Source organism: Folsomia candida, unplaced genomic scaffold (assembly GCF_002217175.1).
Source record: "Folsomia candida strain VU population unplaced genomic scaffold, ASM221717v1 Fcan01_Sc074, whole genome shotgun sequence".
Classification (NCBI taxonomy): Eukaryota; Metazoa; Arthropoda; class Collembola; order Entomobryomorpha; family Isotomidae; genus Folsomia; species Folsomia candida.
Window position 1 is genome coordinate 145,737 of NW_019091266.1, and position 27,941 is coordinate 173,677.

Here is a 27,941-nt window from a genome sequence, read left to right on the forward strand (position 1 = left end):
TTGAAAAAAAAAATGTTTTAGGATGTGACGTCGCAGCAGGATATGGCTCTCACTGTGGATGTCAAATATTTATTTGGAAAATTTTACATTTGTGCGTATTATTACACGATGTTTTTTTTAAATTTAAACCCACCTAATTTTTTACATGGGAGTAAAAAAACTAAAATCATAATTCAAAAAGCAAGATAGCCCACTTTATATACTAAATAATTTTACATAGTGTAACTGTATTGTTTTGGAACTATATTTAGTATGGTCTTAAAAAGATATGTAAAATTTTACTAAAATTTTCTACAATTTTCCCCATTTCTTTCTCATCTTACAAATTAGAATAATAATTTCATAAAGTGGGCGGGATGGAGATTAGGACGACTAGAGACTATTGAAATACAAACTTGTAATTTAAAATGAGTAATGCATGCCAACTGGAAATCGAGTTGCGTTTCCACGCTTTACAAAATTATTTAATAATACAAAAATAAGTGTAGATTTATCGTATCATTTATTCTTTCACAAATACGGCCATTTTTAACTCTGATTACTGTCTCTTGTCCTTGCAGTCTGAATGAACAATGATGACCGTTCCATTATACGCTCTAAGTCCTTGGTCACCGTGCTCCAGTTTTTGGTCATTGATGAACCAAAGTTCCAGTACACTTAGCTTCTTGTTTTTACTAAGGAAAACTTCTCCTGGAGACTTCACTTTTTTGATGTCATCAAGAGTATTCCCGGTTAAGATATGGAAAAGATAATCCACTTCAAACCTGCTCCATCCGATGTACTGCGGGAAAGTTAAATATTATTCAGCATGGTTTCAAATACTCCGATTTTTTGCGAGAAATAAGATTTTTGGATTAGACATTGGAAGTAAAAAGGCCACGTTTCCAACATATAGTTTCGATTTTCGTCAAAAATTCGGAGATCGAAAGCTAATACTCTCAAGGTACACCATAACTACGAAAATTTTATTAGAATTACCGATCGACCGGTGACTTCTTCCTCGTAGATGTTAATTATCAAAACCTATTAGTATTTATTAAGTATTTCAGATGTTCAACACTATTTGGGAACCCTAGCATATATAAATATGATTAACCTCCTTCATTGATTTAGGACGGTAAAAGAAAACTTCTGGGAACTTGGGGTCGTACGTATTTCCAATTTCCTTCACATGGACTAGGCACTCTTTATGACCTTGAACATAAATATCCAAGGAAAAGTCTGGAAGCAAAGAGTTGATAAAAAATATCTTGTAGATATTTGCCTACTACAAGAGTGAAATGATGGCCTAAAATAGGAATGGGTAGGAATTGGGTACTTACCAGGTTTGCTAGTGTAGTCAATATCTGGTCCATCTCTAATTAAGGATTTAAATTTAAAAAATTAATAAGAGAAGTCTAAATCATTTTCGTAATACTTTATTCCAAATTTCATTTTGAATGTCGGTAAGGTAGGTCCGGCAGGTTTAGTTGGTTTGTCCGCCATTACCCCATCCCCGGGTAGCACGATTGCAAAAACGGACAGGATCAGTATATATTTCATTTTTAGTTTCTACTTAATAGAGAAATACATAAATTAAGTGGTCAATGGTTGAATGGCGTATGTTTCAAGAACATTTTATCCAAGCCCAGAAACAGAACAAATTCCGCTTTTAATTAGCCATTGTTGTTTTAGGATGTGACGCGACAGGATATGGCTCTCACAAAGGGTTTCATATATTTAGTCCCATGTTAATATTCTTAATATGAAATACTTTAAATGCCTTGTTTTAAACATTGCGAAAATGGCCATTTATAGGTAGAATCAGCATCATGAAAGGAACTAGCTGATGACATGAAAATTCGAATGGTAGGATGGCCACCCACTTTAATTTTTGAAAATGTAAATTTGTTACAGATATGGAACCACAATAAAATTGTACTCAAAAATATTTAATGTTACAAAATTTTCCACAATTTTCCTAATTTTTTCCAAATGTTACAGTTTCTGATAATATTTTCCGAATAATTTCCATCCATTATGAATACCTCTCCACAAACGGGACCAACTTACTCCACATGTCCTGCTGGTACTCATCCACCCAATCGCCATGACCTCCGGGATACTTGCTAAATTCGCTGGGGACCCCCAAGCGGGCCAACTTGTCCTGAATAATGCCCATCTGACTATTCGGCACGAAGATGTCGGTATCTCCATAAAATCCGATCGTTGGTGGAGAATTCTCCGTGGCGTAGATGATAGGACTAGTTTCGTTCCACTTTTCGGGATTCTGCTGACAATTATACGGTCCGACAAGTGGTAAAAGTATGGGCCTGTAAATAATATTGTTGCAATAGGGAGGATCCACAAAATCGACGAGGCCGACATGATCGACAATAATTTTGATGTCTCTCGCCTCACGGTCCCACCAATACGCGTATAACATGGCCAGCTGAGCTCCGGCGGAATTACCGAACAGCGTGAAAGACAAGTTTGCCGTGAAGCTCGATTTCAGAAAGGCGATGGCTAGTTGGATATCTTCCAGTGGGTAAACGTCCATAAGGGGGGGTGTGGACGTGTCCACAGGCCGGACCGGAGGTCCGGCCGTACCGGGATTGGCAAAAATAGTACATGTAAACATAAAATAACTAATAAGATAACATAAATAAGATAACATAAAATAGATAAATAGGATATTTGAAATTGATTTGACTTTAGAATTTCGGAAATAAAATAAATACATGAATATTTTAGAAACAATTTGATCCTTTCATGAATTTCTTAAAGAGAAGCACACATGTTGTAAAACTCTACCCGAAAACTAATGGATACGGATTCTCCGATAAATATTTCCATACAAAAACTATGCAAAATCGTGACTGGTTATTATATTGCGCCACCACTAACAGTCTATTTTGTAGCCTGTGGGATTCATCGGCAAGTTCATTATCATGGAAAAACTACAGGAACGCCCAATCTGGATTCAATGGATTTAAGAATCAATATCTAAGAATAATGTCACATGAAGAAACTGCGGCTCATTTTCGTTCAGTGCTAAAGTGGAGGGAATATTCAACTCTTCTAGAAAAATCAAGACTATTAGATTCTTCTTTGCAAAAAGAAATGGATGCTGAGATATCGTTCTGGATCGACGTATTAACCTCAATTCTGGATGCCGTTTTATTTCTCGCGAAAAATAAATTACCATTCGTAGGATCTTCAAAAGATATCAATTCATCTAATTGTGGGAATTTTCTGGCGCTGATCAAGTACACAGCAAAATACAACCCAGTCTTAGCCCTTCATATTGCAAGGCTCAAAAAAGGATCAGTAAGTTATTTGTCTCCATATATTCAAAACGAATTCATCACTAACGCCGGAGAATCATTACGAAAATCAATTTACGAAGAGCAACGCAAATTCTATGCCATTATGTTCGACGCCACACCTGATGTCTCGAAAAAAGAACAAGTTTCCCAAATAATTCGTACAGTTCATTCAGATTCAAACGACACCATCATTGAAAAATCTTTTATTGATTTCATTCATTACGAAGGCAAGACCGGTCTAGAAATTTATGACATGATTTCTAAAAAATTGGAGGATGATGGACTAAATATTTTGGAATGTCGGGCTCAAGTTTACGATAACGCCAGCAGTATGTCAGGATTATACCAAGGAGTTCAGGCTCGAATTAAGGAAGTTAACCCTTTGGCAGAATATATCCCATGTATTCCTCACTCGCTGAATCTTGTTGGACAAAATTCTATGCAGAAGGTCTTGGTAGCAGTTCTTTTACTTGGCCAGGTACAAAATATATATTTGTTTTTCTCGACATCCACCAGTCGATGGAATTTATTGAAGAAGTACGTAACCCGGACCCCCAAAAACCAAAACGCAACTCGCTGGTCTTCCAAATCTGACGCAGTCCACGTTCTTTTGGATCAATTCTCGGGGAGTAATTTCGTGTCTCCAATTTATGATTGACTCGGATAATCTGAATATGCAGACCGTCGCAGGCGCCAATAGTCGTTACAACGACATCTGCAACCACCGTTTTGCTCTCGGCCTAGTAATTTGGGACAAAATCCTTTATCGAATAAATATTTGTAGCAAAGCTGTCCAGGCGGTTTCGTGCAACGTAGATTCGGCAACCAAACATCTTCAATCATTGCTTGACGGGCTAAAAGAATTCAAGACAGACGGATGGGCAACATGTGTGAAAATAGCCAGACAGAAATGTGAAGAAATGGAAATCGAATTAGAATCAGGATTTCAATACAGAACCACACGGAACACCATCCCTGCTAGATATCGCGATCACGACGCACATAATTTAGCTCCATTAACAAATGTCGAAAAATTCAAGGTCGAGTTTTTTTAAAAGATAATGGCGGCATTGGTGTAAGAATTTCAAAAACGATTCAGTGGGACAAGTATGCTCAAATTTCCAATTTCTCTGGGGAAAAACATTAAGTGAGACGAAAGAAGATGGTTTTGGAGAATATGTCCAGATCTCAAAAATACCCCCAAGATTTGTCACTTAACCGACTATTATGCGAAGTTTCATTTTTAAAATCTGAAGTTTCGACGTTTATACCTGGAGACAAACAACTTCAAAATTGTACTGCTTTGGACGTTCTGAAAATTCTGTCTGAGAATAATCTGAGGTCGCAGTTCGAGAATTGTCATACAGCCTTACGTATTTTCTTGATGTTTCCAGTTAGCGTGGCGTCGAACGAACGACCCTTCTCGAAATTGAAATTGATAAAAAATTACCTACGCTCAACAATGTCTCAGGATCGACTAAGCAATCTGTCAATTTTATCGATTGAAAGCGAACGAGCGGAAAAGTTATCCTTCAAGGAAATAATTAGCGAGTTTGCAAGAAATAAATGTAGGCGAATCAAATTGTCAACATCAGAAATGCAGGAAACGGGTGGCGATACATTCAATTAGTTGGATTTGGTGAAGGATAAATAACTTTTTTTATTGCTATTGAATTATTAGTTTTAGTAAAATTAATCCATTAAAAACTATGCTTTAAAAGTCTGGAAAAATTCTTATGAAACGTATAAAATTGTATTTAACTTTACATTTCACATCTTACTTGTAGTAAAAGAAATAATTCAGAACCTACTCACTTGATATTTGCATTTCTTGAAAAAAATGGTCAATAAATAAAAAATGTAAACATACCAACCAGCCGTACTTTTCTGGATTCCACAGGCCGGACAAAACCTAGAATACCCGCTGATATCTTCGAGTTGTTTGGGATAACCTGGGCTGGCGGCGGACCCTGCAAAAATTTAAAAATTAAAATTAAAATTAAGGATGAACTACCGATAAATAGCCCGACTAGCGGGATTAAATTGGAGGGATTAAATTAGCGGGATTTTAGATGGTTATCAATTCTACTCCATAAGTGGTCATTTTAAAATTTGCATTTAAAATCGTCTGTAAAATATATATCAATTTAGAAGGTATGGCGGTGAAAGAATATTTTTGTCGTATTAAATTCTTACCTAGTCGATAATTCATATTCGCTACGACAAAGTTGGGTAAAACCTCCCGCAAAATCGGGACTGACGCGAAATCCTCCTTATCACCGGCTCCCCAGGCTGCGCCGTGTAATAGTACGATGACCTTTTCCACCCTGGTCGATTCATTTTTGGGGAGATACAAATCCAGTATCTGCTCCGCATCCGGACCATAAGGCACATTTGGTAGGATACGAACTAAAATGTAAATTTAAAATATAGTATACCCTTAGTTTTAATATTTTTTTCAAAATTACCGCTCCTTTCGCAAATCACGGCAGAAACCGCGACGACCAACATTATTGCGGTAAACTTGTCCATAATTACTCTACCTTGACCGCAAATAATTGGCAACTGAATAAATTATGTTGAGACAATCCGTATTTATGGACAACAAATTCCCCCACTTGATAATTGGTTGGACCTAGTGGGCTGATTATTATCATGAAGCAAAAGCATGTCCCGTAGATCAAATCTTGTTCTATTTTAAGTGGAATTTTAATTATTGCCAAATACATACACGTGCACAATTACCTCGCTATAAATGGGACAAAACTAACTTAAATATGAAATTTTGACATTTCATCTTGTCGCAATAAAGTGACATGATATGAGTTCAAACTCATCAGGTGATTACTTGAGTTGAGACGTGAGTTAATATTGTGTCTCTATCACTTCACCTCATTTATACCAATAAACCTAATCAGATATAGGTGATCATCTGAATTCATCCACTTGTCCAAGAGACACTTCCGCGGTGCCTGAAAGTTTTTTGCATTTAGTTATCTCATTACGCGGACATGAATTCGACAGGTGTGCACGTTAATTAACACTTGAGTCACAGGTGTGTCTATGTTTCCAAGTTGATACAATGTGGAATCGATTGCATGTAAAAAAAAACTCAACTTATGCTTTTCCGATAACATTTCTGGCAGCCCCGTAGCGATGCCGGTTTTAAGTGGAGACCAGAATCCAGGCCGGACGGCCCGAAGGGCCGTACCGGACTGCGCTATGCACTAGATAAAATTTGAATTGCCTCTATTATACGAGTCGTATAATCGAAACTCATTTTTAAAATCAAGAATCGTTTTAATCAAGCTTCTGATTTTCATTTTTACCATCAATGAAAAGCCTGCATATTGGGTTGCCCCAGCAACCACCTTTTACCGCGAAGTAATCCACAGTAGGTTGGGAAATCAGATTCACATGTGATTAAACTGAAAGAAAAATATTTATTTTATAACAAATTTTTACAATTCGAAATGGGGCGGCCATCGAATCCTAACCTCAAACCTATTGCCCACCGGAAGGAAGAAAGTGGATTTCAGAAGGCGAAGAAGAGAAAGGAGATCGCTCTAAAAAATCAGAAGATGGCTGCTAATGCATCAAAATATTTTAAAATTGACCCAGCGAAGGATAATGAGGTCGCACAAGGTATACAGATAACTATTTATTTCCGTGTTATACTTATAACCAATAAGCCAACTTTACTTCAGTAAACAATATATTTAACAATGACCAATATTTATTTTAGATAATCAGCCAGCTGTACGCGTGCAAGAAGATCAAATTAATAATTTGCACTTACTTCAAAATATCAATGTTGCAACATCGTCCTTGGATACAGGTAGGGAACATCCCGAAAGTGCAAAGTATTAAATTTGTACGATAACAAGTTTTTTTAATAATTCCAACCAGACTCTTTATCATGTGAACTGGAGAATTCAATTTCCATCGTTCAGGAGAAAAACGTGAATGACTTGGGACTTGAAATAAATTCGCAAATTTGTCCGAACTACATGCTATGTTAAACGTGCCAAAAAAATCAGCAAGTATCGAGCAAGGTAATTTACGATTAGAAAGGGACATTAAATATTTATTCTATAACTTATGTTTAACACGATTTCTTATTTATGTACAGCTGAGAATAATACAGAATGTGAGGTGAAAATTATATTCTCAGATCCCAGCACGTCCCAATTCCACTTACACCTTTGCAGAAGTCGAAAATACTTGCACAAGGTCCAGTTCAACTTCAAAGAAAAGAATATCAAAGGCGGAATAATCACGCATTTAATCCGAATCAATTCAAATTTGGGGAGATAACAAGAAACTGCAGCACTTCTAACAGTTTATTTTGTTTTAACTGTTGCTTATTCGGATCACTCCATTCATCAGTCTCCAACTCACCGTGGGGAAATTATGGGCCAGGAAATGTTGGATTTTGTGATTTCGTTCATCAAAGTCGTGGAATCAAAACACATGAAGAGAGTCAGAATCATTTCCAGTCAACAATAAAATGGTGCAAATTTTTAAAAGATTTCAAGGATGGAAAACTTATTGACCAAACCCTGCAGGACAAGCTACATCAGGAAATCGGTTTTTGGAGAAAAGTGCTGCTTAGTATGATTGAGGTCATTGTTTTTCTGGCGAAGAACAACTTGCCATTTAAAGGATCGTCTTCGAATATTAAGGACCAAGATTGCGGTTTATTTCTCTCGCTGATTGAATTATTAAGCAAACATAACCCCACTTTGGCAATTCACATCAATCGTCTCCAGCATGGGAAAGTGCATTACATGTCACCGCAAATTCAGAACGAATTTATTACTATTGCTGGATCGGCTGTCCGTGATTCTATCCTGCAAAATATTTAAAATAGTAAATACTTCTCTCTACTACTTGATTCCACTCCCGACGTGGCACACCATGAACAGATTAGTTGTATTATTCGAACAGTTTCTTTATCAGAGGTTGGTTCCGAAGTGGTGGAAAACTTTCTTGGATTTATCCGATTTGACGGTAAAACTGGTGAAGAAATCACCGAAATGATTATTACCCAGCTCAAGCAGGATAGAATTGACATCAAGAAATGCCGTGGTCAGGGATATGAAAATGGTAGTAACATGTCAGGAATTTACAAAGGTGTTCAAGCAAGAATTAAACTTATCAACCCGATGGCAACCTACATTCCATGTGCAGCACATTCCCTTAACCTTGTTGGCAAGAATGCCGCTTCGAAATCTGCATCCGCGAAATTAATTCTTGGACAAGTTCAAAATTTATACGTATTCTTCTCATCTTCAACCATTCGCTGGTCGGCTATGAAGAAATTTTGTAAGTTAACATTGAAATCTCAAAGCAACACTCGGTGGTCAAGCAAGGCCTTAGCAATGAGATGCATTTATGAGGAATTTGATGGAATATGTGAAGCTTTGTTGGAGTTAGCTCATTCCGATCAAGTGAATGCTCAAACGGTTGCCGAAGCTATAGCTCACTTCAAACAAATTTTTAACTTTAAATTTCTCCTGGGAATTACAATTTGGAGCAAAATTCTTTCAAGCATTAATGTAGCAAATGAAGCTTTACAGGAGAAGGCATGTACCATCGAAAGAGCAGCTCACCATTTGCAGGGATTGCTTAATTGGTTGCAGGAATTTCAAACTTGTGGATACAACAAGTCGCTTGAAGTAGCAAAGTCTAAAGCGTTGCAGCTTGGCGTCGACGAAAAATCGGGATTTGAATATAGAGCAACCAGAAATATTCGACCGATACGTTTCCGGATAGAAGCTGAGACTTGCGACCAGTCCCCGCTGTCTAATGAAGATAAATTTAACCATGATTTTTTTTGACAAGTTGGTGGCGGAACTAATTGAAGAGTACAAAAATCGGTTTGAAAATATTCAAAAGGCAGTGACCGATTTCGGATTTTTGTGGGGTGCTCAATAATGCCAACTCAACGCTGATTCTAAAGTGAAATCGGTAAAAGATTTAGTAAATAAATACGAGCAGGACTTTGACGGCGTGCAGTTTGCAAATGAAATGGAACATTTTAGAAGCGCTATCGAACCATTCTTAGAGCACGGAAAATCTTTGGAGAAAACTAATGCATTGGATATTCTTAACATCTTATTCTGCAATGGACTCCAGTATCAATTTGCTAATACTTGTTCTGCTTTGACTTTATTCTTGACTCTGCCTTTTACTGTTGCTTCCAATGAGAGAGCATTCTCGAAGCTAAAAATTATCAAAAACTATCTACGATCATCTATGGCTCAAGATAGATTATCGAATCTTTGTATTTTAGCTATTGAACATAAGTACACAGAAAATATGTCATATGATGCAATTGTAGACGAGTTCGCAATTTCGAAATGTCGTAAAGTATGTATTTAACTTTCAGTTGTCTGGTCATCTCCGGTTATAAAATAAATTTAACATAAGCGTTACTCATTTTGTAGCAGATATTATTTAAACATGGAAAAGAAAATTACAAATTATCCTTATTTCAATTTACTCAACCTAAATGCACTAATTCATTAATTCCATTAATTTTTACATACAATTGTTTGGTAGGCATCATATATTTAAAAAATTAAATCTATCTAGTATATACATACTATAGGAGCCGTACCTTAGGTAAAATCCAGGCCGGACTTTGGCTCGCTACGGGGCTGATTTCTGGGCTGAGTGCTTAAAAAACTAACCTAATTAACCTACATTTCGTCGCATATTTAAAATAAAAATATCTCGTCCCGCTCTTGTCCGGCTGGAAGAGATCCCAATATTGCAGCCACATTACCACGCTGCACAGCAATACTCATTCTCTGAAGGAGGAAAGATGTTGCCCTCTTCTCCTCCGTGATCTCGGTGATTCTTGATCCGATTTCCTTGATAAGGGACAGGCCCTCCTTGCCCCATACTCCCGTCGTCTCAATGGCTACGGGGACAAAGAGGAACCTGTCCTGTAGTAGTTCATATTTCTAGGAATAAGTTAAAACTTTGGAGAGAAAACCTTACAAAAGTAACTCGCCTCAAATTGAACCTGGATGTGAGATTCATGCTAAATTGAAAATTAGTAATAAATACAAGATGGTAAAATATATAATTGCATCATTGAATAGTGTTCATTATTTTCCAAAATATTAGTAAAATTGCCTCCAATTTTAATGCCCAAAAGCAGATGACGATGAGAAAGAAGTAAATAAAAAAGTGACCAAATTTTATAACAATTTGCATTAGCCGTGCTTTTTTACATATGCAATTTATTACTTTGGCTACTTAGACTGGGTGCATTCTTGCTCGACCCCCAAAAAAATTGCCTAATAATGCAAATGTAATAATTTATTATACATATTAAAGCAAAAACTTGTAACGTCTTGCATCAGCCGTTTTCCACGTATTCTTATCGACGTTTTTTAATCAAACTTCAACTTCAAATTCCCCGGCGACAAAAAAGGATCGAAAATAGTTTACAGCAAACGGTTCCCCAAGACCATACTTTCTTGCAAATGCGCGATAATCAAAATTTATCCGTGCCAAATTAGGTCCACTGGGATGTCTCAGTAAATGCGATTTTTCCACCGGAGGGTTGCTCATATACGAGGAACACGAATCGATGGATGCCCATTTCTGAAATTAATTGAAATAATTTTATTCTCAACAAATTCGAAAATTCTACTTAAATTTTATTCACCTTCCGTCAGCCGTGGTCCGAAATACTCTGCCAAAACTGTTCCACTCCGCCAAGAATTGTCCTTCCCACCCTTAATATTTCCCACCATCCAGTGATTTACGGGGCTAGTTGTAGGATTTTCCGGCGTTGGTCCGTCCAAATCTAAATTAACTCATTATCAGTGATTATCCCTCCATCAAAGTAAAGAATAAATAATACCTAGCATCATCAACACGTAGAATTGCCCTGGCTTATCTTCTCTCCAACGGAGGGAGGTCGGAGTATTTTTGAGTTGCAGTGGAGTTATCGTGTTTCCAAAATTAATCGGGATCCCGCCATAGTACTCACCGCTTAACTTGGAGGGGGGAAGTCGGTCTGGAATGTATTACAATACGACAGGTTTTATTAAAAAGAATTATCACATTGGCAGAGCTGATACCTACCAATCACTTCAGGGATATGGGCCAATAATGGGTCCTCGTATTCCATTTCGCATCTCACCCCAAGAATTAGTATGGCTAGTAGACCCCATTGAAAGGCTCGCTTAAGGAGAAATAAATTATATTTTTTATCGGGATTAATAAATTCAAAGAAAATTTTGAAAACGTACTGGAAACTTTTCCATGTTGCATAGGAGTTGAGTTGTAAATTTAATCAGATTAGCTGGATAAGGTTGAAATAATGTTGCGACGACTATTTATCTCGTTCCACAACATAAATTTCACTGAATTTGGCCAACTACCAATTCGTGAACTCCACATCCCTCAACTATTTTACTTACCAAGTAGAGTGACGTCAATGGATGAAAGTGGATAACAAGTTATTATACGTTTCACTGAACAAGCTATGCCTCACTCTCCTAACGTTCATCAATCCTGAAAGTGATGAATTAATTATCCAGTCTAATAATATAGAATTTCTGTATAATTACTATATATTCAATAACTGCATAAATATTCTTTGGTAATCAAAAATTCTGCATCCACACCAGTAATAATTTCTCCACTTGCAATATTTTCATTCATTTTTCTAGTCCCTGCTCAATATTTCAGAAGGAAAAAGATTTTTTGAAATGGCCGCTCCCTCCAAACCGCATTCGATTACTAAAGGTTTTAGTAATTATTCGAGGATCACGTATTTATAATTAAAATTTAATATTTTTACTAATAAAACACCAATACTTTTAGCCCCGAGCTATCAAGAAGTGCCGCTCATAGTGATTCCTCGCCAAATAGTGCCACTTCCGGCCGAATTCTCCTCCATCCCGATGAAATTAACGTGCAACGTGTGCCACACAGAGATCTGGACAGCCACGGAGGAAAAATGCAACCTAATGCTGCTGCTAAATGCTGCTGCATTTTGCAAGTGCTAATAAATTCTAAGTTAAATTTTAATTATTTTCGACTCTAAACTAAGTACCGCATGCAGGTGGGGCGTTTGTGCGTTGTGCTGTTGTCAAGACGTGGAGCACAAGTGTCCGAACTGCAACGCTTTTCTGGGCAAGTACAGTGCGTCCGGGTAATAGAAAAATTTAAGGACGTTGCAAATTCTGCCATTTCTTGAAGTTATTTCCAACTATAATGGATAAAATTTAAGGGACTCAATAAATATGTCAGTCTTTAATTGATCACTTTTAGAAAGAATCATCCAATTTTAATTACTACAACTGTTTTCGTTTTATACACGTCATCACAATTTAATGCACACATACTTTCCCATAAAGATCTGACAGAAAACGTTTTTGCACGTTGACCATATTAACCATTATATAAAATTCTTTTACAAAAAAGGACTCTTAGGTTCGGCATCGTGGTAAAAAGTGGAAAACAAGTTTATCTTGGATAACAACTTTACCTTAATATTTATTATAATTTGCGATTCCTGCACTATTTACTGAACCGCGGGCCATTTTTTAGCCGAACTGCTTTTATGCGGACAATCGATTATATAAATCTTCAACGGTTGGATCGGAAGAAACTTTGCCCAGATTGTTTTAGGATTCGAAACTAGTATTGAAGTACTAAAAAAATTATTACCGTAACTCGATTTCATTGCCTTTACAATTATTTATTGCAATTATTATTAAGCTTGCAGATAAGTTGTTAAGCTATCATCATACAATATATGTACTTAATTTAAACGTATGAAAGGATTGGCCCGCGGTTCAGCAAATAGTGCAGGAATCGCAAATTATAATAAATATTAAGGTAAAGTTGTTATCCAAGATAAACTTGTTTTCCACTTTTTACCGCGATGCCGAACCTAAGAGTCCTTTTTTGTAAAAGAATTTTATTTTACAGTTTTTATTCGGATCTAATTTATTTTATATCACACTCTAATCGCATAAAGTATTCATTTACAGTTTACGGATTAATTTAATCCTAATGTCTACAATTTATTTAATCCTATAGTAATCATGATAGTATTTTGATTAGGGATATTTATCGCTAATCGTAATCCACTATCCCACGGTTGCTCGAATTAATCCTTAATTTTAATCCAGAATCCCAATATTAATCTACGATCCCCAGGTATTGTTTCGTAACAGGAATTTTTTAAGTTGTCAAATATGTACCCGAATTTGGGTAAAAAATATATTGGTTAGTGTAGGTATTTAATCAAATTTAATATTTAGTGTATGAAATTGGAAAAAATTCCACATTCCAAAATAAGGAGAACGGCAGAGCGAAAAAATAAATTTTCCCTCTTTCTAAACTTCTCTGTACAGCTTTGCATAGCCCGAACAAAGTGTGACTTCCGATGATATTACATTCAGTTCTCTATTAAATTGTCCGATTACTCTTTGCATTAAAAAGCATCAATTTGTTGCAATGGGTCATTCCTGTAGAAAAATTTACAAATTATACATACATCGTATTATTTCATGACAAGTCATTACGGGCGTCAATACCGAATTTCGGCATTCTATGATAAACTCTGAAAATCATTGGGGGTTACTCCATAGGGTACCTCTGGGTGAAAATTTTAACCCAGAGGTAATATTTTCGCTGAAAATATTTCCAATTTAATTTCATATTCTATTATTAAAAACCACCAGAGATTTAGCTTCCAAATTTACAGTTTCTAGGAGCATATTTTAAACGCGGTATGGGTCACCCCAGTGGGGTGACCCCACCCGGTCCCATCAGTTGAAAAATTTTCAATTTTAACCTTCATTTCCGAATTCCTACCTCCACTAGGACCGTCATACCGAGTTTCAGCCTGTTACGACATTTCGAATATTTTGCTCCAAAAGCCAAAAAACTAAGGGTCTCTCCTTTGCTTTTAAATTTGCACACCACTGATATGACCCCACCGGTCCAAATCTTTTTGATCAAACCTATCTTCGAAGTCGGTCGTCGCATTGCCCAGAAACATGTTTCTGCAAAATTTCATCCAAATCAGTCAATCCGTTCAAAACTTATTGTGACACAGACGACGGATGGACAGACAGACAACATGGGTGCAAAAGCACTTAGTTCGGCTAAAACACATAAAATTAACTAGATTTTTTAGTTTGCAAATTTTTCATATTTGCGATGATTAAAAAAATTCGTAAGGAAGTATATCCACCAAATTATTCACACTGGACTACGTATGTGGTGAATTTAATTTTTTTAGACTACCTGATCGACATATACATGTACGCATGAATATTGTCGCCAGGTGTGCTGCAAGGTCGTAGAGTCAAAGGTCGGCAAATAATTGCTTCTCCTCCAAATGCCTCCTCCCTCTCTGGCTACATGAAAATCCCCGTGAAATTGTAAATATATTCATGTTTTGGGCCAGAATCTGGTGGCTCGAAATTTTCTGTTTAATATCTGGTGACCAGATATTAAATATGCAAAATTATTTTGCAAAAAGTCGCCAAATAATTTTTTGACCACCCCCACAATATAAGGGGGTGTGGTGGTAACTTTGACAAAAATTCGTTCATTTTTGATGATGTGAAAGTTAAAAAAAGTTGCAAAAATATAAACCCAAGGAGATTCGAACTCTAGCCTTCCTGCCCAGCAGGCGGAGCGTCTGCCACTATGTCACTCATACAATTGCTTTTAGATGGCCCGGTCATTTGGCTGTAGTTACTATTAGTAATTACATCTATATAACTAAATATATTTCTTAATTGTTGTATCACCAATTCAATAAATTTTTTAGCTCAACACATGTAATGCATGAAAAATAGAGCTTCCCCTAAAGAATAATTTGTACAATTATGGTAATAAGAAAGTCAAAATTTTAATCAGACATCAGCCGTCTGAAAGTTTCAAAATTCGATTGTGACGGAACTACTCAAAATTTTAAAAATTTGAATTTTCGGACCCTGGGAAATGGAATTCTCTAACTATTTTGCCTTTTGTCATTTTTCGATAAGATGCGTCGTTTAGGCGTGAGATTTGTGGGAGTTTTTCAGAGGTGGGTCGGAATGCATACTTAGGCTTCGCCGGGCCCCACTTGCGCATATTGCATTTGCTTTTTGAAACGGGGCCCAGCTTTCCGGCTTTGCCTCACCTAAGAAAAATGCATAATAACACGATTAAGCAGAACATAGATAAAAAATTGTTTCACTCCAATCTGCCTGATAGGTTTATCTCTCCATTATCGAAATAGATATATCTCCAACTTATTAGACAAGTATACAGAGACTGATATCAGATGTGTGGAATACTTGAGTATGCCAACAGAGATACAGCTGGATCTGTTCAATTAGCAGTGCAAAATACAGGAGTTTAAAGAAATCAGATAAACATTTGAAAAGTTTCTGTTTAATTGAACTAAGAAATTCTTAGTAAGAATGCCTCTGAATAATGAGAGAAGATCATTTTGGATCTCGTGCAAGGATTTGTCGGTAGAACCGGCCGGATTCCTCCTCGTGCTCAGCATGGTAGTTTCTACTCTCTTGTTTCAAAATATCAGGATGGAAACGACTTGTCGTGTCGATCTGGGCTACGATATGGAAGTCTGCAAAGAGATTATTAACAAAGTGTAAGCTAATATCGGTTATAAAATTCGCATATTTTTTGTTAAAAGTACGTGATTTTTCAACCAAACTGTACTAACAAAGCGAAGGTGTCAGCGGCTATTCTCAGATTTGAATCGGACCAATTTTAATTTGTTCACCTCTAAAAATAATGGGACCTGTATTTTTTTATATAATGCGCCCATTTGAGCGCGCGGCAGGATTTTCAAATATTTTTCCTATCGCTGTAACTTTTTGAATATTGGCGCGAATTCAAAAAACAAAAAACGTGTATGCTTAGACTTAGATCCTCTACAATATAAAAATTCATTATCAAAAAATTTTGAAAATTCGAATTTTTTCGGGATTTTGAATATTTCGAAATTCATAAATAGTCTAAAAACGCGAATTTCCAAAATTTTTCAAAACTGAATTTTTATATTGTAGGACCCAATCTAATCATACACGTCTTTTGTTTTTTTAATTCGCGCCAAAATTCAAAAAGTTACAGCGATTCGAAAATTTGAAATTTTGGCTGGAAAAATATTTGAAAATCCCGCCACGCGCTAAAATGGGCGCATTATATAAAAAAATACAGGTCCCATCAGTGGCGCAATTAGCACATAAGCAGGGTAGGCAAAAATTACCGCGCCAGCGTGGGCCCCGAGGTTACCTACCTGTATTAAAAATAAAATATCTGTAAATAAAACTGCGTCGCATAGATGTATTTTAAAATGTCAAAATCTTTAATCATAAGGTTATTTTTGGGCTCGTCAATTCTATTTTATTGTGATACCGTAAAAGTTGCACAATTTTAAATCAATAAGCTAGGAAAACATTGGGGGCCTCAATCCGTTTTCGCGATTCTAAAGGTCTGACAGAAAGTTATTGGGACAGTAATTTTTCACAATGTACTCCGCAGCAAACCGGCAATGTGACAAAACGGCAATCCGTTTTGCGGAGTAAAAGCCCCTTGCCGTTTTCCTTTAGACCCTATGCTAAAGCATACAAAGAGGCAATCCGGCAAATGGGCAAAACGGCGCAGCAAAACGGCACAACGGCGCGTCACGAAGCCCAAAACATTTTGCTCACACTGATTTTTTCCCGTCTGGTCGTCATAAATTTGAATGTTGCTTTGACCAAGTGCATATTTTTCTTTGTCATGTGTATCGCAAAGACAAAGGTCCATCGTTGGCATATTTAAAGCTTGTTGCAAACATTGGTGTTGGAGAATTTCGATTTCAGAGGAATTTCTGACTTGAAGATATTGAAAAATACAGTTCTGCTATGGAAGAAGTTATTTTACACAAAAATGTGTAAAAAAAATTGCACATCTGAAAACTACGCGTTTATGCTTTCAGAGAAGTACTATTCCAACAACTTTCTGTCTGCCCATTAATTATGTAATTTAATTTTACGGTCAAATTAGATTTAACAAATGTCAGTCTACCTCAATAAATTTTTGGGTTTATATTCGTTCTTGCCCGATTATATAGATACCGAACATTTTGACCATTGAATACATACTTTTGGCTAAGTCAACATACGAATGTGCACAATGATTTTTGATTTGCCAAAGTGGAACACTGTTCTTATGCCTGGTTTGGGTTAATTTTATTAAGCGTAAATCCAAAATTTCTTCCGCTAAAAGCGCTCAGAATTTTTCTCCAAGAAAATTAATTTCTCCAAGTGCAGTCTGGAAGGTTTGGTTTTTACCTCTATATGAGGAGGAACGTAAGTTCCACACCATACTGATACTTCCTTCCTAATTAAAGAGGAAATTAAGAACCTATGTAGGAACTTAAATTGTTATTCCTCCTTACATATAAGGATGAAGAAATTATTTTGTGATCTAGCATAAAAACAATTGATCTGGGCAACTGTTAAGCAAAATTAACTAGTTTAGCTTCCAATATTACATAAAACATATTTAGTTGGGACGTCAATTTCTCAGGTGAGGAACTGGGTGAAAATTATGATTTGAAATCAATGGGACGGTCATAATACTCTACAAGTGTAGAGGAACTGGGAGAGTGCTTACTACCCTGAGTGGCGGAATTTAATACGGTGGATATTGTAGCTAATATTTAATTAATCTATGATTCAAATTTCTTCGATATCACCCAATTATTGACCAAACTCGCTACGTGGAGAAAACATGAGAAAACATGAGTAGTTTACAAAGCGGTCAAAAGGCCATTACTGCTTCAAATGATTAATTAACACATGATAAATTTAGAAAAACCTATATAATTTTCCACTTTTTTTGCCTAGGGGCCCCCAAATTATAGTTGCGCCACTGGGTCCCATTATTTTTAGAGGTGAACAAATTAAAATTGGTCCGATTCAAATCTGAGATTAGCCGTTGACACCTTCCCATTGTAAGCTTCCCGAGATCGATTTTAGAAATTTAAAAACCCAACCATTTATTTTTACTAATTCAAGCCTGATATGTTTAGCAACATCACTTACAAAACAGAGGAGCGCGAAATTCAAAAAGCCGTCGCGGGTATTCAAGCCGTCACGTCCGTCGTGTTCAGCTGTATCACCGTCTTCGTCGTGTTCTTCACCGGACCATGGAGTGACACCCACGGGCGGAAAATTCCCCTCGTCATCTCAACCATGGGATTAATGTTAATGCCAACGATGATGATCGTTGGCTACCTATGCCTCGGAAAAATTAGCGCCGTCTACATCTCACTTCTCGCCATGTTGCCGACCACCTTGAGCGGCGGCGCTACAGTGTACTCTATGTCGGCGGGATCGTACATTTGCGATACGACAACGCCGAAAAACAGGACGGTGAGAATGGGCGTCTTCTGGGCATCCGTGAGATCCAGTACGCCCATCGGGTTCATGCTTGGCGGACTCTTAATGAAGTGTCAAGTCGGAATGGTAAAGTCGCTACTAATTCCTGTGGGATTATCGGGATTAGCGTTTCTTATAGTGTTCTTGAAGGTCAGAAACGGAAAACCGGAGGCAGTCTTTATCGATAGCGGGGAAAATGGCGGGACCGCTAAATATAGCGGGGAAAACGATGAGGTGGAAAAATTTAGTGGGGAAAGAGATACGATTGAAAAATTTAGCGGGAAAAATGATAGGACCGCTAAATATAGCGGGGACAAACCTTGCTGGAGAAAATACAACCCGGTAACGAATTTGATACAAGTGTTTGGGATGCTGTTTCAAAAGCGGGAGCACGCTTTGTGGTTCTACTTGCTGATTTTGGCCCACATTTGCTACGCTTCGCCAGGTGCTGAGCAATCACTTGTGTACCTCTTCGTCAGGGAGAGACTTCAGTGGAATATCAGCAATTTTGGGTTCTTTTCAATGATTAACTGGGTGCTGAGTGCGGGTGGGGTTTTTCTTTCGATGTTTGTGTTAAGCAAAACTCTTAAACTGTCCGATCCACTAGTGGGATTTGTGTCAGGAATAAGCCAGATTTCGGGATCGACAATGTACGCGTTTACTACGACGCGGATAATGATGTTTTGCGGTAAGTAGTCATGCGAGTAAACACGCCACGCTAATATTTTTTGCGTGACGCATTCTCACTGTGGACATTATTTTTAGTTTGTAACGACTAAAAGCTTCTTTTTACTGGAGAGTTTAAAAAAGTGGGAAAATTTGTGGGAAATTGGAAAAATTAAAAAAAAATTTGGGATAACTGGATACTGGATGATGCTTAGTTTCCCAGTCTTATCCATTTCCCGCTTTTCCTTGTCTCTCGTTTTCCGCTTATTCCCATCCCATGGGAAACCCGTTGCAGTTTCACTTTTCATTTGGATAGGAAATATTAAAAATAGAATAATTTATATATTTTAAAATTCAATGATTTAACTTCTAAAATATTTAGCAATTTTCACAACTTTATACAGCCTCCGTCCTGGACATGATGAATGGCACAATTGGAGTTGTTGTTAAATCCATGCTCTCAAAATCGGTGGCGATTAACGAAGTCGGTAAATTATTCGCACTACTGGGCGCGATTGACAGCCTTCTCCCATTGGTCACCATGCCAACGTACGCTTTCGTGTATCGCAGTACGGTAACATTCTTCTCAGGAGCTTTCTTCCTCCTCTCGGCAGGGATAACGCTACCCGTGGAAATTATTTTTATGTAAGAATATTAAGGTTTTATGAGCTATTGGCTTTTTTGTTGAACGACATTAGTGAGGGACAAGCTACATTTCGTGTAGCTTGTCCCTCAATTAAATAGTTTTCCACAATGATTCACACATAAGACATACATAATTTTACGAAACGAATTGTGATAATTATTATAAACGTGACAAACTTTTCCAACCAATGAATTGTATAATTTAGGCGAAGTAATGTTCCGTAAAATATTTAAATTTTTCCTCTTGGCGATTAATTCTTGTGAGTGGTGATTATGATAATTAATTTCTCCCAGTTTTTCCCATCACAGTTGATTTATGCAAACAATATGAACAAGGAAGTCGCAGATGATACGATGAAGCTACAAATCAAATGCATGCATATTAGCGAAATGTATAATATTTTATAGCCCAATTTATCCAACAAAATCTACACATTTGAAGTACATCCCGTCGTAAAGCTGTTTTCATTCTGCAAGCACTACTAACCTAGAGAGCAATTAAAATATAAATAAATCAAAGTTCGCCAAAGAAAACCTTTAAATTCATAAGCGAACGGATGCAATAAAAATGAGAGATTATAAACCAGATCGTTAATTGAAGTACCGGCTTTACTTTGCATAAGTCAGGCAGATGCAATTTTGGTGGCGATATATATTGGATATCTACGAGATTAGAATTTCGAGGTACTTTGCTCATAAAACTGACTTCTTATCCTTTACCTAATCTAAATAAAATTTTGGGGAATTTGTCTGCTTTAAGAATATTTGAGTTTATCTTCTTTACACATTGTACACAAATTTGTATACTGAATAATATGGATTGTATGTATTTCGGGTCATACTTGTACTTTCTACCGAGAGGGCAGTTGCGCAATATTATATTTCTTCCAGACTTTTCGGTAACTAATTCATAGATTTATTTTTGCGTATTTAAGCGTCCGAAGAATAATTAGGGGTTCCAGTTGTTATTTAACAGCATCCAACAAACCAGCCTTTTTCAATTTGTTTCAAATAAAGATTTTTGGTTTTACCGAATTTATAAATTTGATTGGAAATTATATTTCTCATCTAATCTTATAGGAATGGGTGGAGATATTGGTAAGCTTTTTGCAAAATTCAAATAAAATAGAAACTCGAGGTGAAACAAAGTAAAAATCTACCGAAATTTGCAGAAATTGAATTATTTTTATTCCTGTATTTATCACATTTTTATATTTTTTTGGGCAATAAATTACTCATTTCTGATCGCTAAAAAAATTTACTGGAATTTTAGCGTGTGGCGGGATTTCAATTATTTACCCCGCCTAGTTCCCTAATTTTCTAATCGCTATAGTTTTTAAATATTGAAGCGAATTCGAAAGATCTAAAAAGATGTATTTTTAGAATTCCTTCCTTTGGAATATAAAAATTCAGTTTAAAAAATTTTGAAAATTAATATTTTCGGGGTTTTGTATATTTCGAAATTCAAAAATTGGTAAGTCTTGCAATTTTGAATTAATTTTCTGCAACTGTTTAGGGAGTCAGATGTGGATAACGTACGCCGGAGATGACAAGGAAGCGGAAGCGTGGAAATGTATCGGCCTGGGACGGTCTCTAAGGCGAAGTTTGACCACGAGACCGCTCGGTGTCATTATTTCCGAAGACGTATCACAGGAGATGAAGTAAGTTATTTTTCACATTGTTCACCATGTCATGACGACGCGCATAAATACAACTAAAAAGAGTCCATGTAGATATCTAAGTTTGTCATACAATTGGATTTAATTGCGCTAACAATTCAGGTTTATAACTCCGACCGTCATGCGAAAAATTTTATTTTGTTCCGCATCAGAAATTAACGAATGGCCTTTTTTCTAATAAATTTACTCAATTTTAGCGTGTGGCAGGAATTTCAAATATATACCCAGCCAATACCTCGAATGTTCAAATCACCGATTTGAAATCGCTATAGTCTTTTCGAATTGTGTCGCGATTTCAAAATCTAAAATAAGCATGTTTAGAATTACTTCCTTAACAAAATTTTAAATTTTAAATTTTAAAATTTTCTACAAATTTTTAATATTCGAGTTTTCACCAATTTTTTTATTTCGAAATATATAAAAAAATTTATGTTCCAATGGAAGGAATTAAAAAAATACATCTTTTTAGAATTTTGAACTCGCTCCAATAATTAAAAAGCTGTAGCGATTTTAAAATTCTAAGACTTGGCGGGGTAAATATTTTAAAACTCCGCCACACGCTAAAATTCTAGCAAATTTATTAGAAAAACTCCCAAATTATGAGTTCGCTTACTCTTGATGCGTAACAACGCAAAATTGTTTTCATCACGGTAGGATTTTTACATGAATAAAACTGAATTGTAAGTGTTACTTTAAGCAGTTCCACGGAGCATATTTCAGAGTCGACATTAAATAGCGTGAAAAGGAAAACTAATTTATTAGATTAGTAAAATATTGCAAATTAGACAATAACTACTAAAAGCGGATAGCGATATTTTTTCATAAATCTCACTAATAAATTTTATGAAGTTTCCATATAGCATGCTAAACGTGCTAAAATTGCATATTTCTAATTGATATGTTCAATTATACAATTTGTACATGCTATACAAATATATTTTAGAATAGTATTCATTCGTTATTAAACGCCTACATAAGAACTTAATAGCTGAACACTAAATAAGTCCTTGAAATACTTATTTTGATAAGTGTTCATCAAAATAAAAATAATTGTATGAACCTGATTTTAGAGATTTACTAAAAGGCGTGGAGATGAAGTAGGTTGTTTTTCAGAACATTGTTCACAACGTTGATAATTCGTGTACAAATTGTGATAAATATTGTTTAAATAATATGCGAACCTCAATAGTTGACGTTTGTTTATGCTGTTAATCGAATTATAAATAATTTTATGCATTTAAATTTAGGGAGCTACTGAAATCCGAGTTTCAAGTTTGTCGCCGTATAAACCCAAGGGGAAAACCTAAGGATGGGAGAAACTTGCAATTCCGCTCACTGGCAAAACTTGACATCCTCCGAATTCCTCAACTCAAAGGCAGCGTATTTCTAGACTGCAATTGCCTCGTTCTGAAAAATTGCGACTCAATCTTCCGCGACAAAGGTATGCAGTGGATCGACACGGATGAGCATCGTCATGCTGCAATTTTTGTCAACTCGAAACATGGAAAGAGAACTGGAATGATGATTGATCAAATTGTTGAAATTGAAAATGAAAATGACACCACTTGCACGAAAAATAGTATTGCTCAGCTCGAGGAATTCTACGGAAAACTTACCTACTGTAAAGAGGTTAACATTTCCTAGTCAGTTACATAAAACTACAAAAGTAGAGATAAATATATATATTACTGATATTATTAATTTGACACATTATAGAATACGTAATAAATATCTGTATTTCAGCGAATATCCCCAAGCAGTTAATGGAGATGATGTGAAGATGGTGTATTTCATGAATGGAGGTCATCCCATGGAAGTATCATGTCAAAAGTTCTACACCTTTGAGTATGATTTGACGAAAATTTGGAATTCACTTGTATCTCCGATCCGTTCTAAAGAACTGGTAAATAATTTGTTTTCTATCTTGCGACATCTAACACTTTGAGTTTCATTTCTCTTTCTTATATCTCATTTATTATATCTCATTTACTACGAATTACATCCAACTAGAAAAATTTCAACTAGACTAATTCTCTAGCTAGAATAATTTTGAGGGACGGATTTTTTTAATTTACGGCTTTCAAAAGATTTGAAACAGAAGTAATATGTACTGTAATCATTTGGAGATTTCTAACAATATATGCGATATTAGTGTGCAGTGAAGGATAATTATGAGGACGGTATTCGTTATGTAGTTGGAGTTTTGTTGGTAATAAGGCGATCGAATGTCACACGGATATTAAAGTTCATTTTAGTTACTGTGAATTTAATTCTTAAGTCATTACGAATTATGTAAATTTTGACTACTTAATTTAGAGTGACTGGTGGGACATGTGACTGACTCTGATAAAGTCACGAGCGAGAATAAGTGCTGAAGGCCATAATTTTGGTGGTAAAATAAAGTCACAATAAAATCGACGTTCAGACTGAAGGACTTACACAAATTTTCCGACAAAGTTAGAGACAAAGAACTTGTGTCGACACATTAAATCCCTAATACACACTGTGCCCACCTGATTATCATAAATAGATCAACTACTTCTCAATGATACTCAATGTGAAATCTTCTCTTTCATATATAATATATACATATATTATTATCATGAAATGCAAATCTCCACGACATGTATTGAAGGAAAAAACTGGAAAATTAGCAGATGGTGAAAGCTCTCCTCAATATACACAAGATTTAGTAATAAACCCGAATAATCTTAACTTTATGAACTAATTACCTAACAATCATTTTACAGTTTGATCCTATTTCTGAAATGCTGGAAAACGAACTTTGTAACTCAATCGCAATTGTCGGGATGGCTTGCAGATATCCAGGTGCGAACAATATTGACGAATTCTGGTCATTATTGGAAAACGGAATCGATGGAATTGTACGCGTCCCAGAATGGAGGTGGACAAAAGATAGTGCCTTTATCATGATGGATGGCGTCCGCCAAACAGAGGCTGGATTTTTATCTTGCCCACTGGATATGTTTGATGCAAAATTCTTTAACACGAATCAAGCCGACTTGAGATATCTGGACCCGCAGCAACGTATTGCACTTAAGGTTGTATGGGAAGCCTTGGAGGATGCCTGCATTGACCCATCAACCTTAAAGAATACTATCACCGGAGTATTTGGCGGCTGGTGGCGAAATGACTTTAAAGAAATTCTACAGCCTGGGGGAATTGCTGGTGTTAGTGACTTTTTAAAGAAATTTCTACCTTCAGTAAGAGGGTTACTTGCAAATATTTATGACGAGTCGGCATCTAGGATACAACAAATTGATGGCGAGCAATTTTGGATAGAGTACGACTCAGCTATTGGAATAGAGGCGCGTGAAAACATCTTACGCAAATATGTAAAACAGATTATACGAGTTACGTTACAAATGAACGAAAATGAGCAAATTGACGACCATGCAAATTTTCAAGATTTGGGAATGGATTCCTTGATGATGGTGGAAATGAAAAATGGATTACAATCATCTGTCGGGAAGAGAGTTAAAATATCAATCAATTCAGTTAAGGATTGCAAAACAGTTGCAGAATTATCCGCCCGTTTGGTGGACCTCATTTCTGGAAATGAATCAATCCCGAACCTCACCCGATCTGAACTAAAGGAACTAGTCATTCAAGATGCACAATTACCGGATACGATTCAAGTTGGTTACGACATAGTATCCACTTTGTGTCCCATAAACGATATTTCGACGGTTTTAATTACTGGGGTAACAGGTACCCTCGGCCCGTATATACTGCGAGAATTACGATACAAGTATCCATACATTAAAAAAGTTTATTGCCTTTTGAGACCAAATTCTTTACTTTCAACCGATGATCGCTTCAGACGATGTATGCAAGCCAAAAATATACTCTCCATTGAAGACTTGGAAGGTTGGGTGGAAACGATAACAGGGGATGTGGGAAAAGAATTGATAGGGATGAATTCTACAACCTACTCCAAAATATCTTCTGAAGTAGATGCAGTACTCAATTTAGCAGTCAACGTAACCCTTCCTGAAAGATATAGTAATACGAAAAACCCGCACAGCAGCAGAATAATAAACGTACAAGGGTTTAAGAATATCCTCGAATTTGCTGTGGCAAACAAATTGAAATACGTCTACCAAGTTTCGTCCATCGGAGCCGAACAAGAATTAGGGGAAGATGAGATTTAAAAGGAAACGTGGCCTAATCTAGAACAAGTTGATCAATTTCCCAACTCTGCTTACATAATTTCTAAATTAATATGTGACAATCTTGCAGAACAAGCAGTTTCTCGGGGTGTTCCTTGCAAAGTTTTCCGCATGCCGAATATTGGTGGCGATAGCCAAATTGGTGGAAATATTTCTCTAGAAAACTTCCTAATGACGCGGTTCTTGGCTTATATGCATCTCGGGTATATGATAGCTGAGAAAGTTCCCATCTGCATGATGCCGGTCGATCTATGTGCGGAATACTCGCTGAGATTGTTCTTTATGGAGGACACACCTTATGAAATGTACAACGTGATTAATCCAGACTTGGGTAAGTTTTTAATGTAGATATTGTATTTGTGTTGCTGGGTAGAATTAACTAAGAATTTGTATATTGTAGGTGACGAACGCGAGTTTGATGAACTAGCTAAAGATTTGGGAGTCAAGGTCGATGTACTGGAACCTGATGACTTTTTCGATCTACTCAGAAGCTTGGTTGACACGAACTCCACCATGAACGAATACATCAGGCAAATCCTGGAGTACGAAGATGACCGCAGACGGATACTCGAGGAACCCCCGGCATTCTATATGCCTTTCCTTCAGGGGAAAAAAGATATTACTTGGAGTACAAAACTGGCTCATTTTATTCCTGACATTTATCCATCCATGATTATCCCGTCGTGGGACATACTTCGTAGAGATCTGACTTTGGCAAAAAAGAGTGGGGTATTTGATAAATATCGGATCAAGTACACAGATTAATTTAATCAGGAGTATTTATATTCAAGAGCAATTCCAATGATTCTACTTAAATTCGAGCTAACAAAATTTGACATGTTTTTTCTAAATACACAAGTTAGAATTTACCTTATTAATATCTACTATTCTAATCTCTTCTTTCCCTTTGGAAGAACATAATCTAATTAGGACATCAATTTGTAAAGTTTGTGCGTGTTTCTGCAATAAAGATATTTTGATTTCATATGTAATACCTTTAAATATATTCGTGTAAATATATGTACATAAATATCTCGTTGAAATTACCAACTAAATCAAGTATTTACATAAACATGAAATACATAAAGTAGCACTATAGTATACTTAAATTTCCTCATTGCTACCGTGACCACCACATGCAGACAATATCTAAAAATTTGTGTCCTTAGAGTTGATTGAAAATATAAATATATGCGGTACTATGCCCCCTCTAACCCTGAAGAAGCCCAAACTCATCTACAGTTACATTCTCTCTGCCTACATGGTCCACAAAACATGAATTCATATGAGAAGCAAAATCTTACATGGTTAAATTACATTTGCAATTCACATAGGTTTACTTATCGGTAAGTATGGCTTATGTATCATTCTAAATAGTTACTCTCTGCCTCATAAAATATTCGACAAAACAGTCAAACCGTTTGCCTTTAGCTAATTAAAAGGAGTGCACTAAAACTGCATTACTTACAAAGTCAATAAAATGCATTATTAACGACTTTCGCCAAATTTTGTTTTGCATTTGAATATCATTGCAGGGATATAAATGTGGAGTAGGCGTATAGTACGCCTTTATCATTTAGTAGACCGCATGTGCCCGGTATATGAACACTCTGCAGAGGTTTCCACGTTACGTTGACGTGAACGCAGCATCATATTGTTCGCTTTCCCGTTCGCCTGGCTGTGACTAAGTATACCGAATATGCGACCGGTTTAAGTAATAAAGAAAACCAGGGCTATCATATGAGTGTGGCCGACGATCTGGCATACGACAGCTATAGACAGCTTTTCGCCCTTCGACTTCAGCACATTTGGTCAGAGTAAGATAAGGTAAGACGGGCCCTGTGATTCTGACGACGTTTACGTTCTCAGAACGAACGTAGACTCTCAGCCATCACATTCACTTCTGTCTTCCTTTCATGTAGCCTGTGTATGCAACACTCGCTTTAGAAAGATAGAGGTTAGGGGGAAATATGAAATTCTGTTGTTTGTGAAGACGCGGCTAAATTTTTCAGTAAG

At 36.4% G+C, this 27,941-nt stretch overlaps 5 protein-coding genes across 10 annotated transcripts; 4 read left to right on the plus strand and 1 right to left on the minus strand.

Annotated features, from left to right (window-relative positions):
• Window positions 1-6,781: 6,781 nt before the first annotated feature.
• On the plus strand, window positions 6,782-9,151 carry LOC110862873. Its single transcript, XM_022112084.1, has 3 exons — window positions 6,782-6,953; window positions 7,054-7,146; window positions 8,259-9,151. The coding sequence occupies exons 1-3, from the start codon at window positions 6,782-6,784 to the stop codon at window positions 9,149-9,151; spliced, it is 1,158 nt and encodes a 385-aa protein (XP_021967776.1).
• A 1,364-nt stretch (window positions 9,152-10,515) lies between these two features.
• LOC110862875 (protein D3) lies at window positions 10,516-11,669 on the minus strand. Its single transcript, XM_022112085.2, has 5 exons — window positions 11,585-11,669; window positions 11,418-11,517; window positions 11,194-11,349; window positions 10,996-11,136; window positions 10,516-10,931 (listed from the first exon to the last, which is right to left on the minus strand). Exons 1-5 carry the CDS (start codon window positions 11,597-11,599, stop codon window positions 10,843-10,845), a joined length of 501 nt encoding a protein of 166 aa, XP_021967777.2. The 5' UTR covers window positions 11,600-11,669; the 3' UTR covers window positions 10,516-10,842.
• A 155-nt stretch (window positions 11,670-11,824) lies between these two features.
• LOC110862879 (lipopolysaccharide-induced tumor necrosis factor-alpha factor homolog) lies at window positions 11,825-12,604 on the plus strand. Of its 2 annotated transcripts, none has more exons than XR_004833526.1 (3): window positions 11,825-11,937; window positions 12,008-12,083; window positions 12,162-12,604. XR_004833526.1 is itself a non-coding variant. In XM_035845907.1 (3 exons), the coding sequence occupies exons 1-3, from the start codon at window positions 12,047-12,049 to the stop codon at window positions 12,494-12,496; spliced, it is 309 nt and encodes a 102-aa protein (XP_035701800.1). In that variant the 5' UTR covers window positions 12,017-12,046; the 3' UTR covers window positions 12,497-12,604. The 2 variants fall into 2 exon arrangements, 1 of the variants encoding a protein (XP_035701800.1); XM_035845907.1 differs by lacking the exon at window positions 11,825-11,937 and having other exon boundaries at window positions 12,017-12,083; window positions 12,162-12,339; window positions 12,403-12,604.
• A 3,050-nt stretch (window positions 12,605-15,654) lies between these two features.
• On the plus strand, window positions 15,655-23,120 carry LOC110862876. 3 transcript variants are annotated; one of them, XM_035845912.1, is made up of 7 exons: window positions 15,655-15,960; window positions 18,394-18,829; window positions 18,893-19,430; window positions 19,813-20,053; window positions 21,134-21,151; window positions 21,570-21,714; window positions 22,980-23,120. In XM_035845912.1, exons 1-6 carry the CDS (start codon window positions 15,770-15,772, stop codon window positions 21,601-21,603), a joined length of 1,458 nt encoding a protein of 485 aa, XP_035701805.1. In that variant the 5' UTR covers window positions 15,655-15,769; the 3' UTR covers window positions 21,604-21,714; window positions 22,980-23,120. The 3 variants fall into 3 exon arrangements, with proteins under 3 accessions (XP_035701805.1, XP_035701804.1, XP_021967778.2); XM_035845911.1 differs by having other exon boundaries at window positions 18,394-19,430; XM_022112086.2 differs by lacking the exon at window positions 21,134-21,151 and having other exon boundaries at window positions 18,394-19,430.
• Window positions 22,990-26,556, plus strand: LOC110862880 (probable polyketide synthase 34). Of its 3 annotated transcripts, none has more exons than XM_035845909.1 (4): window positions 22,990-23,361; window positions 23,476-23,635; window positions 24,483-26,256; window positions 26,326-26,556. In XM_035845909.1, the coding sequence occupies exons 1-3, from the start codon at window positions 23,282-23,284 to the stop codon at window positions 25,905-25,907; spliced, it is 1,665 nt and encodes a 554-aa protein (XP_035701802.1). In that variant the 5' UTR covers window positions 22,990-23,281; the 3' UTR covers window positions 25,908-26,256; window positions 26,326-26,556. The 3 variants fall into 3 exon arrangements, with proteins under 3 accessions (XP_035701802.1, XP_035701803.1, XP_021967782.2); XM_035845910.1 differs by having other exon boundaries at window positions 22,991-23,398; XM_022112090.2 differs by having other exon boundaries at window positions 22,991-23,635.
• Window positions 26,557-27,941: the final 1,385 nt, after the last annotated feature.